At 40.6% G+C, this 13,942-nt stretch overlaps 1 protein-coding gene across 6 annotated transcripts in view; it reads right to left on the reverse strand.

Annotated features, from left to right (window-relative positions):
- The window catches only part of SKIC3 (SKI3 subunit of superkiller complex), a 44,417-nt gene that overhangs the window by 2,602 nt on the left and 27,873 nt on the right, over positions 1-13,942 (reverse strand). For all 6 annotated transcript variants that reach the window (XM_053407694.1, XM_053407697.1, XM_053407696.1 and 3 more), the window contains exons 30-39: positions 12,566-12,689; positions 9,627-9,848; positions 8,292-8,364; positions 7,416-7,469; positions 7,186-7,297; positions 6,569-6,697; positions 6,240-6,361; positions 5,413-5,571; positions 1,867-2,019; positions 201-331 (exon numbers count right to left, since the gene is read on the reverse strand). In XM_053407694.1, the coding sequence (XP_053263669.1) occupies positions 201-331; positions 1,867-2,019; positions 5,413-5,571; positions 6,240-6,361; positions 6,569-6,697; positions 7,186-7,297; positions 7,416-7,469; positions 8,292-8,364; positions 9,627-9,848; positions 12,566-12,689 (1,279 nt within the window). The remainder of the gene's footprint in view (positions 1-200; positions 332-1,866; positions 2,020-5,412; positions 5,572-6,239; positions 6,362-6,568; positions 6,698-7,185; positions 7,298-7,415; positions 7,470-8,291; positions 8,365-9,626; positions 9,849-12,565; positions 12,690-13,942) is intronic.

Consider the following 13,942-nt stretch of genomic DNA (forward strand, 5'->3'; position numbering starts at 1 on the left):
AAAACCTGTGGTTTCCCCCTACACTTTAGCCTCCTTGTAAAGAGCAGGATTTTAATAAGGTTTTGCTTATAAAATTTACCATCTGGACATTTTCTGAATTAGAACATATGGGCATGTTACATTAGGTATATTTTAATTATAGCCAAAATGCTGACAAAATGCATAGACAGTTAACACATAACATACAGATCAATGCACACCTTGACCCCATTTTGCGGTTGTACTGCAGAAGCGCCTGCAACAGAACACCCAACGGACAGAAGGAAAGCTTCAAAGCTTCTGTTGTGGCTTCCTGAACCAGAGATGGCCAGTGATCATTTGAAATATTACCCTTTAAACAAAAACAAATTTAAAAACAATGTTTTATATCATTGTGTGATAATGGTCAGTGGTTTTAATTGCGATGTTGCATGACAGATTGCTTACCCGTGTACCACATAGATAATTATGACTTGCAGCTTTGAATTATAATGTAATAAAACAGCTTCCTAGAACTGCTGATGTAACAGAACAACCAGGACTACCAATCTATCTTCCTAGAGGTTGTTTTTTTAAAAAAAATGTATTTTCAACTGATAGTTTCAAACACTATCCTGGACAAGGGGAAGTGCGACGTAATCCATAAATATCATTTTGAAAGTTTCACCTGCATCTTAATCATGATGATTATGATGTCTTATCATTCTCATCGCAGAAAAATCGCTGGACCGTGATAGATCAACTCCTAGAAAACTCACTTGCCAGCTTCAATTAAATTAATGCAACATGTTGGATGAAGTACTTTTGAGTCCACAAACAGAGTTAAAATGTACGGGCAAAATGGTTCATCCATACAAATTGCATAAGGGTATTTCTTCTGATCACTTTCAGAGAAAATGTATTATGAAAATAGCAACACTTCCCCCAGCTGCTTGATTTCACTTATAATTATGAAAGAAAGGGTAAAAGCAGTATTTCATACTGTCAGATGGAATTGTAATCTATGCAGACGAGATGAAGCCTTTTCCAAATAGTGCTTAAGCCAGAGTTACTGTTCTAGCTGTCACCAAAGTGTTGGACAAGCACATCTTGAACTTTCATTATTCCAGCTATCCAAATGTTAGGAACCATATATAGTCCTGAAATAGCCTGTAATCTATTTTGCTGGAAGCTAGAGCACTATCTTACGCACAATTGTGAGATGAGAAGCACCATATTATGTTTTAAATTCAGTTCACGTGCAATCAGTTCATTTTATCATATCATTACTACTACTTTGATTTTTTTAAAGAATCAAAGCAGCTTACAAGGATAAAATACAAACAGGTAAAATCAATTTAAACCCAGAAGATTTAAAGCAATGTGCAATATAAAATTCCTAAGCAACACAATAAGAACAAAGTTGAGCACTACAGCAGAGACTAACTTAACTACTAGGTAAATAAAAATGTCTTAAGCCTGCCACCTAAAACTGGACTATAATAGTTCCAGGAGTGCTTCCCTAGAAAAACATTCCAGAAACCCGGGGGGAGGGGACACTGAAAAAGGCCATTATTGTGTGGCCATCCTTTGCACCTTTCTCAGGTGAGGCACATGGATTTGGGCCTCTGATGAAGACAGGAAGGTCCAGGCTGGTTCATATGGGGAGAAGAGGCCCTTGAGATATAGAGGTCCTCAGCTGCTTCATGCAAAACCAGCACTTTGAAATGCACCTGTAAACTAATTGGTAGCCAATGCAGCCAGGCCAGAATTGGTGTGATATGCTCAGACCTTCTGGTCCTGGTGAATAAGCTGGCTGCTGAATTCTGCACTTGTTTCTGTAGTTTCCAAACTGGTTTCAAAGGCAGCCCCACATATACAACATATTTATTAACTTGGCTCTCTTACCATGCAGATTTCCAGGGCAAGCTTAGCAAGCCTTAGTAGACTAGAGAGCTTTCCACTCCAGTGGCCCTGCTGAGATGCCAGTTGCAGACTTTTTCGGTAACACATCTCTGCTGCAACCATCATCCCCTGTGACTGGTACACTTGAGCCAACCACTGAAAGCAGAGGAGCAAAGTTCAAATTTCATATTTTTCTACTACTACTGCCTATCAAATTCCTTGTCTTATCATTCTATTAAATATTCTTTTAAAAACAAAACTCTCAAATGGTGAAGATTACTTTTGAGTAAAAATACAAGCATCTGCAGAAGAGACATAGCATTTCTTCAAACTATAATCTGCAATTCTATATAGCACTTTCCTGACTGACTTATTAGATTTGGGTAAAATGGATCTGAGAGCTGGAAAAGGTAAATGAATTTGCACATAGTTTGAATTTGCAACCTAATTTGGGACTGAAAGGAGGGGGGAACTAAAGATGACAGACAGCTTCTCCCTTTAAGTGCCACAGATCATAGCATAAAACAGGATTATTAACCTGCTGCATATGAGACATACCCACCAGACAAGAGGGTTTCTGCAAGTATAATAAGTTCTGACTTAGCATGTGTAACATCTGCTAGCCACAAGGAGCCTGTGCTGGTCCTAGTACTAGCCAAAACGGATTAGCAAAATCAGGTAGCTGCTACCAGGCAAGCAGATGACTCCCACACAATTGACTCTGGTGCTCACTATTGTGTTTTTGTGGGCACTCACACAGCCAACGTTAAACTGGGATATACTGGCACTCCAGCTATCCTAACTCAGCACACACATTTGGGAAACGGCTCGAGAGGAGCTGATCATGGTGCTGAACAGCTAAATCCTCCCCCTGAAAAATTTTCGCAAGTCTGCTCAGCACACCCAACTCACCATCTGATGACAGAACCACAGAATTTAACTCTTGCCACAAGAAGGTTTCACCAAATCCATCTGCATTTTCATTTTTCATTATATCATAATCTGTCCTCTGCATTTCCCACACAACACTTAGGTCTAAGTCACTATAATTGCATTTTTGCCTCTGCTCCTTTCATTCAGACATGTAAGTAATTATTTAGGGCTGGTGTGTGCAATCTTTGGTCTTCCAGTCGTTGCAAACTGCAGCTTCTACCAGCCAGGGATGCCAAGTTCAGCAGCATCTGGAGGGCCAAAGGTTCCTCATGCCTGATTTAAGGGCTGGTCAATTCCTCTGCCTGCCTGAGTTCCTTTAATCTCTTGACAATTCCCCTTGTGCTTTTGCCTGTTCAAGGGGTTGGAGCAGTCCACCCTGCAATGACTTGTTGCAAGTTCCACTTGTTCAGTATTAATGTGGTTCAGGCACAGAGTACTGAAATTCCTATAATTTTTTCCAGTCTAATCAATAATAGTCCAACTGTTAGAATGACTTTTTTAAAGGAAGAACGATGCTGGCGAGGAACTGTAGAAGTTGAAACTTATTTTATGTCAGAGCAAACAGAGAGAACCAGAAAGAGGGAGTGCACAGTTATGTTGGGTGCACTAGATGTGCCTGTATTGATAAAATCAAAATTGTTAAGCAAAGTTCTGTTACGTAACATGACTGCCAAACAAGTTTAAGCTGGGCTAATGGCAGTTGCCCCTATGTAGCTCTTTCCCAAGCAAGCTATTCTCCTTTTATGACTTGGTGATTGGCCCACATTAGTAGTGGTAATATTGGAGGAATTTCAAAAGGAGGAAAGGGGAAGTACGTGAAGGGAGGGAATTCCTGGGAGAACAGAAAAATTATTAGTCATAAATAACTTCCCTGTGCAGATCTGTGATCTAAAGCTTTTGTTGTCAAGAAAGAGTGAAACAACAGCTCAGTGCTTAACTACCTTTTGTTCTTTTAGTTCTTGGCTCTGACATTAAAACATCTTTGCTTGCAACAATAAAATGCAAAAAGCCATCTACTCTGGGCAATGTATCAAGTGCATTTATCTGCACAAAAATGGCATCAAAGAGAAAATCTCAAGGCTTTAATTCTAAACGACCAGCTGAAGAAGCTTCCAAGGGCCAATGTGCTGATACAAAATTAATTTGCAGTATCTGTTCTTCTACAGGCTGTCATGTCAACTTCTATTGATTTAAGTAGTGTGATGTCAAAGGTGCCACGACGGCTAAACAGCTCAGTTGTAAGGCTTGCTTCAGTTGCAAAAAAAACATGTCACAATCGGATGCACCTTTGTCTCTCTCATGATTGGACTTAAACAACCCCCGATTACGGATGCACCTTCATCTGCCTTGCAATCCCCTTTGCAATCTGACTTGAGCTAGCCCCACTGGTGACCACTGCCAGTACACAAGATCTGTCTACTACAGGCTTGGCTCCCCCCCCCCCTATTTTTAAAGGCTTTCATTTAACAAATGGTAGCTCCAGATGCTTCTTCCAATGGATGTCATAGTCAAGAGTGAAGAAAAGGTGAAAGACAAAATAAGTAAAACAAGAAATGATTTTTTTTTTTAAGACCAGGAGCTATGGTAAGAAAAGGACAAAATGCTGAGTTAAAGCTAAGTGCTGAGTAGTATATAGAATGAAGAAAGAAACAGGAATTGGTGGTAGGGATTGCTGCTGTGAAAAGCCTTGAAGCAGAGGTGAGGCAGGGACAGAACTGGGGGAAAGACAATCAAATCTGTGTCATGTGACCCTAGCTGGCCTCTTCTGGATGACTCCAGCATGGCAGCCAATAAGCATCACTGGTTATCCAGCACTACAAAAGGGGAAACTTTTTGGAATCATGGATCAGAGAACTCAATATTTCAATATACTGGAATATAAACAGGGATCAGAAGCACTAAGAAGCCAGGAGGAAAACCAGAGGAGCATTCACACATGTGTTTGCCTGTGTGAACAACTCTCCTCATTCAGAAACGCCCAAGCTATTATAAGCCAATACCAATGCCCTCCCCCTCCCCGTTTTATTTCTGCTCATAATAGTGCAGCTTCAGTATTGTACCAATTTTCCTTCTCACATCGCTTCCCAGCTTGCTAAGTTAAGAGCTGGGAGAGGCGAGAGGAAACAGCAGCTCAAAGAGTCTAAGTTCCTGAATCTCTGCAATGAGAGCTTTTCTGAGTATGCTCAGAACATGCATTAATGATGTGAACTCAGAGAACTGGTTTAAAAAACGTTTCTTCTATAAAACGAAGCAGGAGGAATACAAAACTACACCTTTTCTCAAGCTCATTGAGTCTGCCTTCCTCCTGGCTTCACCTCACAATCTGGTAAGCACAGGAAAGTGTAGAGAAGGGCACATGAGAGGCTGGTGATGGTGGCAGAACAGCTCCCATGGGCTGAGACTTTCCAAGTTTTGTGTGATTCAAAAAAAGCTCGAGCTGATTTTGTCTGCTTTCCAGACAGATTTCAATGGAAGTTACTTCTAGGTTGTGTTTAGGTGCAGCTCTCAAGTGCAGCGTTTCTCAACTTTCGTACTACCAGCTGCTGTTATACCACATTGTGATCATACAATAAAGAGACCCAAAACCGCAGGGCAAAATAGCACACCAAAACTTACATGCCAAGCTGTAACTGAAGTAGAGTTGGACATCACTGCCTTCCGGAGCTCTTCCAAGATTGCATCAGGAAGCTCTTTGTGAGACTGCCAAAGTGGTTTGCACTGAACTTGCCTTAAAAGCAAGTATAAAGTTGGCTGCTCAGGGAAAATTTTCAATCCCTAGAGACAAACAACATTTTGGGTTGAACAGTTTTACTAGCAAACCAGAGGTAAAACTACCCACTTTCCAGCCCCAGGAAGAGTGCAAGGAGTGCTTGTGCGACACACCTACACACTACAACCGATACACTAACATGTCGCAACACACAGTTTGGAAAGCTCATTGCACCTTTGTGACCTTGTCTCTTAAAATTTTTCTCAGCTATTACGCAATATTGGCTAGGGACAAGAGTCAGCACATCATTTATTTCTTTTACTGTGGTAGAGATGGAAAACTGGCAAAGGCTTGCCCATTTGAAGCTAATACGTTTATTAGCAATTCTGAAGCGAAACTTGTCTGTTTAAGGAAAACTAAAGTCACTCTCACACCTGTAATAACTACAGCCATGCACCCAGCTGTTCTTTTGAGACAGTTTTACTCTCATGCATTCTTAAATCTGTCTGTGCTTGGCTACTCAGAGCTTAAATGCATGACCTTTCAAACACCCTTTCACACACATGAATTTGAAGAGGATCCCTAACGAGAGAGAGAGAGAGAGAGAGAGAGAGAGAGAGAGAAGACCTGAACCTGGACATAGCATTTAACATTGAAATACAGGACAGTCCTGTTTTATACAGGACAAGCGGCAACCCTAACTGCTGATACCTGAGTTATTACTAATGCATACCTTTGTACAGAGCGCTTCAGCTTCCGAAGTTCTACCTGTCTCATTTAAGCTAGTAACAGCTTGGAAAAGAGACCATTCTTCAAGCGCTTGGGCATAAGAAGTTGGAAGATCCTTATCTTTGACTAGAAAACATGTAGAAGTCATTATTTGTCAAAGCCCAATCTGCACCTACATAAAGTGGTATTCATTATTACATTTTTTATAAATCAACAAACATCAACAACATTGATAAAAGTGGTACTCTCATTCACTAATCATTTCAAATGAGAAGAAAAATTTCTAAAGGTTTCCTCTCATAAGTAACTATTTGTAACAAGGCAAGGCCTTACTTTTCGCTGAGATTGTAGCTACAATCGTTTTTTCCAAATCTGTCCTCTTGGGTTGTGTATTATGCAGGCAAACAATGGTGTTTTCAGCATGACAAGCAGCCAGGAGCACAGCCCAAGAAGCAGGGTTATCTGAAATAAATATGAGAGAACTGTCATTTTCAAGGCACACTAAGCAGTTATACAAGAGAGTGTACTTAGTGATGCAAAACCAAAGAAAATGAATAAATCCCCAGAAGTTTGTGTGCCCAAGATACTAAAAAACTGACATTCAGTTTTAATTCTATAAATGTTTAATTCTGTAATTATTTCTATGGTTTTAAATAATTCTGTTTTTTATCTGTAAGCTGCCTTGGAAAAAAGTGGAGTAGTAATAGTAGTAGTAATCATCATCATCCGGTTAACTGCTTATTTTGCAGACAGATAAAATTGGGGAGTTCATTATGAAAATGTTTATTGCCTTTGCCCATTAAGAGTGGTGGGCTAACTGTAACTTCACTTTCTATGAATCAACGTTTAGAGCCAAGATTTTTTAGTGTCCCAGAAAAACTAACTTATTACGTTACTCAGCTACAGCCCTGAATCTGATTTAAAATTAAGGATTTAGAAGTAAAAGTTACCTGGAGAAAGATGGACTGCCTTTTGGATATTCTTCAATGGATTGTTCTTTTTACTTTCAGCTGTGTGGCATCCTAACGCCAACTGATTAACTGCAGTGTTCAGCAAGGCTCTCTAAATAAGGGTGCATGCACAGCAAAAAAGAGAACTTTTAATTTATTCCTTGTCTAATGAAAAGCATCAGTCTAAATTCTCGATGTAGAAAAATATTTTGATAAGGGAAGATATTAACCTTTCCGTGGTTTAAATCGTGAATATGAGCAATGGTTCCTGCAGCAGCCCCACCCTGCAAGATAAAATATTGATCTGATTATGGTATGACAGAGTATTACAAGTCTGAGGCATCAATTAAGTCAGATAATTCTTCTGCCCTTTGGATGAACACATGTGGAAATGCCAAATAAGTTTGTATGTTTAAATACTCTGACTTCTTAAAATGATGGGGGGCGGGGAGAGAATCAAGCTGTTAGTTGCTCCCTTGGCCCTCTCATTTTTTCTACATATTTGCTGACAATGTTCCATCCCATGGAGGGAACAAGCAGAGGCAGAAGCACTCTCCACCCTATTTGCGTTGGAAGGAAAGCCTTCCTCCTGCGGGCATGAGACAATTCCTTTTGGGAATGAGGCAGGAGCATGGTGTTAAAAAGTCCACCACAACCATGACATGGTCCCAATTTAGTGCCCCCCCCCCAACTACTTGTAGAAGAAAAACCAGCTATGCAAAGGCAAGCTATGTGACAAACATCGTATCCAGCTTGGCTCTGAGACAGGGAACTCCATGTGCTGAGTGATTCTGCAGTAGCAACGACCATTCATCCTTACACCTTACCCTTCAGAGAAGAGGAACAAAGGGTGAAGGGAATTCTGCACAGGTTGGTAAATGCAACCTGATGGCACAACTGATATATAGAGAGGCTATAAACTTATTTGTAAAACAGTGGAATGTGTAACATTAATGCCAATTTGGCAAGCAGATCATCTTGAAGGGCAATTGTCTAAACAATTAACAGTCGTGCACACAGTTCTTGGTGCCAAGTTCTTATTTATTTAATGATAGTTCAGTATACAAATAAATGCCTTGATTCTATTTCAACCTATGCATATTCACCTTTGCATTTTGTGGTGTATACCGAGGTACCAGTTGGGACAGGAGAGACCACAGGGCAGGATTATCTGGGTTGCTAGAGAAAAGAGCACAGCAGTTTTAAATTGCCATCGTATGCGGTAGCAGAACCAATCAACATGGACTGAAGTTATACAACTTGCTCTCTAAGTGATTGCTCCAAGTCAGAAACTTCTAACTTACAAGGCAGAAAAGGAAGCCCTCATTTATAAAATGCTAGTAGTTTAAGAATTGGGGGGGGGGGCATAATCAAGTGCAGGAATTAGTCTAAGAGCAACATACATAACAATTAGGTTATTAAGTTTTAAATCTCAAAATTATACTGACAAATCAAGGTTTCAAATAAGGGAGCAAAAGTTACTCAAGATCAAAAAACATTTCTCTTATCAGTTGCAATTAGTGATGGATCTGATCAAATGAGTTGGGATTTATTTTTAGCCAGAACAGAAAGTAACTTTTTTTCTTGCCATTTTGAAATTCGGACACTTCTGTACTCCTGATAACAGAACTGGAGTGCAATAGAGCTCACTGCAAACGTTTATTAGTTTTTGGGTTTAGATAATAATGCATTGGAGGTGAACTAAGCTATGAGTCTCACAGTTGTGAATTTGTTATTACTAGTTGATATCTGATTAGATACCGTGCTGAGATTTTATACACACAAGATGATTGTTCCTAAATTAAATATTATCAAAAGGAGCAGCATGAAATGTTACAATTTCACTGCTACTATTTTTAGCATAAAATATTTAACAGGAATATGGGGAAAGCAATCAACTGAGTATGAAGATTAGGTAGTTGCAACACACTCCAGCTTTATCAGATGAAAAGCTAATAAATAATAATTAGATAACCCTCAGTTATTGAAGCAAGAGAGAAATGGTCCTTCAGAGAGGACAAGAAGGGCTGAGATAGGAGTTTTGAAAAATCTGTTTCCAAGCAGGTTCATTTGTTTCAATTGCGCCTAGTGCTTTTGAAATTTAATCAGTTATCCACATTAAGTTGGGAAAGTTCACTTCACAGAATTTGGCTACTTAATGGCTTGATAAGAACTCTCTGCACCACCATGAAATGAAATAGAGAACAAACACACCCAGAAGAAAAAGTTTGACTTTGAATAAAAAATGAACATACCCCAGTGTAAAAGTTCAAATCTCTACTCAGCTCAACTGAAGTATGCAACTCATAGGGCAGTCTTGGCAAGCTTCTTTCCAGCCTAGCCTACCTTGCAGGGTGGTTTTATGTCAAAAGAGCACTCCTTGGAGGAACAGAGGGATACAAATGCAACACAATTCATTTTGGAAAGTACGGATTACATACCTGTGAACAGCTTTTGAAACTTGTCTCTGAACAGCCAGATTTCTGCCTTGTAATGCATAGACAGCTGATGTAAGAAGGCACCTCTCATAAACATCATCCTTTCTTTCTGTTAGCTTTAATAATTCTTTCAGAGCTGCCGTTGCAAGTGTAGCATCCTGCCTTATCAGCCCTAAAGCGCACAGAGCTTGCAGACTTCCTAGATTAGGTTCCTGTAATATAGAACTGTAAGTACAACACAGATAAATGGTTACTCACTGCACTATTACCATAAAGTAAAACATGAAGGATCTGTTGTTCACATGGGCTAGAGTTCACTTGGAGTAGAATGCAATGTTGTGCTGTGGTGAACATTCCACCTGCGCAAGCACATCGGGTTCCCCTGCTGTTTTGGGGGTTCTCCCAATTCCACTGAACCTATCTTGGTGGAGTGGGGGGGCAGGGAAGGCATGTTGTACAAGTGGAAGCCCTTCTGCAGGACCTCTGCCAAAGGTGGGATTCGCCTAACATCTAATGTGATCTGTAAAATTTATTGTGCTTCTGAAGCTTTACAAAATGCTCTAGTCCAGAATGGGAAGGAGCTACAGCAAACTGGCAGAGCATGTGTTCTGTATGTAGATGATCCACAGGTTTAGATCCTACCATCACCACTTGCTTCTTTTAACTGGATAAGTCAAGAATGCAGGCCTCTACCTAAATACATAGTTCTGGGATAGATGAATCAATGGTTTGACTTTGTTTAAGTCAGCCTGATATGTCCATCCTCAGATCAAGATAGCTGAATTTCTACTACTAACAAGTAACTACATCTTTTTAGTGCACTCATACAGAATCTTGCAGATATACAAGATTCACATTACTGGCAATGCCAAGTTTAATTTTCATGACACTACTCTCCTGGCCTGCTGCTGAATCTACAACCCATAACCTATTGAGTTGTGAATTATATTTTCCCCTTAAAACCTTTTCACATACAACCTCCTTGAGATCACCTGGGGCAGTGAAATGCTACCAGCTATGGTGACTGTTCTGCCTCCATAGTTGGAGGCAGTATCCTTTGTAGCTAATGTTTTGATTGAAAATGAAAAATCAATGCAAAGACCAGCTTTATTATACTTCTTACAACATCTCCTGTTGGCAACTGGGGGGGGGGGGGGAAATGACCTAAAAATCATGACTCATCAAAACTGGACTGAAAATTGATATGAAGAAAAACAGTGAAACAACCTTGACCGTTGGTTGTTCTCCCCTATTTCCAGGCAAGACTGCTGTTCCTTTCTTCTTCTTTTTAACAGGAGATGGAAACTATATTCATTTTCATTTATTACAGCTGGTTTACTGAAGCAATATAAAACTTAGCTTCTGGAGCAATAAGTCTACATTTTACAACACTGCTTTGCCCTTCCTGATAAAACAATGCATGTTTACCATTACTCTCTAAGATAAATGACTAATATTGTGTAGGGTGCCCTTAGTGATTCAACAGATGGCTAAAACAAGAATGGTGTTGCAGTGGTGAGCATTCACATTTTCTTGTATTAGGTTACCAAGTGCTCCAGGCTTGAGGAATAGTTGATCAGAATCCTTTGGTATTTCAGTAAATCTGAGGTCTACATAATGGCTACAGGCAAGCATTTCTGATCCATGTTAACAAAGTCTGCCCCCCACAAATGTTGCATTTTGGTACTGATCTCAAATCTTTGCACCCCTTTTCTGCTTCCAGTTATCAGCGCCATCATCTGAAGGCTTCATAGTACAGTGGTACCTCGGGTTACATACGCTTCAGGTTACATACGCTTCAGGTTACAGACTCCGCTAACCCAGAAATAGTACTTCAGGTTAAGAACTTTGCTTCAGGATGAGAACAGAAATCGCACGGCGGTGGTAGCGGGAGGCCCCATTAGCTAAAGTGGTGCTTCAGGTTAAGAACAGTTTCAGGTTAAGAACGGACCTCGAGAACGAATTAAGTAAGTAACCAGAGGTACCACTGTAGACTATTCAAAGACATTTTACTAAAAAAAAAAAAGGGGGGGGGGCAAAATGAAGTTAATGCAAAACATTCCAAATAGGTGAATGTAAGTGGGACCGGCAACAGAATATTGGCTCCAGTAAATCTGGAAAAGGAACATTACAAATATTGTTCAGACCTCTGAATACTGCCCAGGAGGTGGGACGGGAAGAGGAGCAGCAACAAGAGAGACACAGAGAGAAAGTGACTTTTCAACTGACATCTTAACTCTCCATTCTCAGCTCCTCTCAGTGCTTGAGTCAATCAATCTTTACAAGTTCTGGCTCCTTAAGAACATAAAAAGGACCTGGCTGGATCAGACCAACGGCCCACCAAGTCCAGCATCCTGTTCTCACAGTGGCCAACCAGATGCCTGTAGGAAGCCTGAAAGCAGGAGTCCTTATGAGCTCCTTCCCTGTGTGTAAGAGTAGAAAGTGAAGGGGTCCTTCTTATCCTGTTTTGGGATGTTTCTAAAGAGGGCTCTCTTCGAATTCACAAAGTTATGTGTTTCTGCATACCTAGAAAGTCCTCTTAGATTGAAGAGCCGCTGTCTTGTTCTGGGGCATCTCCATCTTGCCTTCAATCAGGAGGTATTTTAGCTACTCAGTTTACTGCGGGGTCTACAACAAAATGCTGCTGTGTACCCTTTCCACCTAACAAGAGTGCTTCTCTTTAGGGCTCTATCATGCCATTCCACCCATGTAGGGCATTCTACTCCCTCTCAAGTTGCATTCTTTTTTTCTCAGCTGTTACTTTACATTTTGTAGCTAGTAAGGCATATACAGTGCTAACAGGAATGTGGGTTGTTGGGGTTTTTTTGCGGGGGCGGGAGGGGTTGTTCCTTTGTGTGTGCGTGTGTTTCTGAAAATATGTTGCAGTACAAGAAAATCACTTTAATTATTGACTTCTGTAAATGCAAGAACCTATTACATACCACTTAAATAAGAGGGTTTTCGCATCATCCACTTGATCCTGCTTGTACTCCATTATTGCAAGGGCTGTTAGGATATAGGCTTTGTCTTGCTCACATTCGGCAACAGAGAGTGCTCTCTCATAAGCTAGTAATAAAATAGGAACGACGCTTAAAAATTCAAAACAATAGCAAAAAAAGGAACCATGCTCAACTATTGCCTTGATTTCCCCTAAGACAAGCAACACAATACATTAAAAAAACATATTCTGTAATGGGCTGTTTGTATATCACTCATTTGGTTAGAATAGGAATTTCTAAGTGCATCAAAACAGAGTTTTGTATTTTGTTTCCAGCTTATTATTCTTTCAGGTAGGAGAGAGCAGAAGCCTTAAACTTGCCCTAATCTCACAGGCAGGATCCCAAGGGCAAAGTAATATCTGAAGTGGCCCAGTGAGGATGTGTACTCATATTATCCAACTTGCAATTTTGGCTCATACTCTCAAGCTTACAATCATAATTTGACCGAGGGAGCATGACTGGAAATAGCAAGTTTTGCCCTATCTGAGTTGACTGCAAACAAATACAGAATACCTAGCTGAGAAAGCTGTTTAGTCAAAACTCTTCAATGGCAGGGGTCCACCAATACATTTGCCATACTTATCTTGGCAAGTGTCACTGGCAAAATAATGACACTAGCCTTGTCCTAAGCTTGAAAGGATGGTAGGTAATGGTTATCCCTGAAGTTGTGCCGCACTTTGAAGACATTCCAAGCAGCCTGGAAATGCAGTGTGCCTAATGATACAAACACACTCAGCATATTTTTCCTAGCTCAGATTTGTGCCCGGTTGCATTTTGCAGATGTTTGGAGTGCAACAGAAGCATGCCTGTGAGGATGACCCTCCATCATGAATCTTACAATGGCAGGGCTCAGGAAGAGAGCTGGGGATTATTTATTCTGCCCTGATCTCTGCAGGTGTCTCCTAAGCATACAGCAACTGCAGTGATGATTTCCTGCTCCCACTTTTCAGCTCCAATACTGGAAGAGAGCTGGGAATATTCTATGATGTACAGTCGTACCTCGGCTCCCAAACGCTTTGGGAGTCGAATGTTCCAGCTCCTGAACGATAAAAAAACAGAAGCTAGTGTTCTGGTTTCTGAACGTTCTTTCGGAAGCCAGATGTCTGACGCGGCTTCCACATGTTCCCACTGGCTGCAGGAGTTTCCTGCAGCCAATCAGAAGGCACGCTTTGGTTTCCAAATGTTTTGGAAGTCGAACGGACTTCCGGAACGGATTCCGTTCAACTTCCAAGGTACGACTATTGTGCTTAGGAGGTTTGCAAAAGCTTGATGTGATGCTGGAGTCAAGACTCTGCCCTGAGGTTTGGATCCTGGCAACCA

This window comes from Podarcis raffonei, chromosome 11 (genome assembly GCF_027172205.1).
Source record: "Podarcis raffonei isolate rPodRaf1 chromosome 11, rPodRaf1.pri, whole genome shotgun sequence".
Classification (NCBI taxonomy): domain Eukaryota; kingdom Metazoa; phylum Chordata; class Lepidosauria; order Squamata; family Lacertidae; genus Podarcis; species Podarcis raffonei.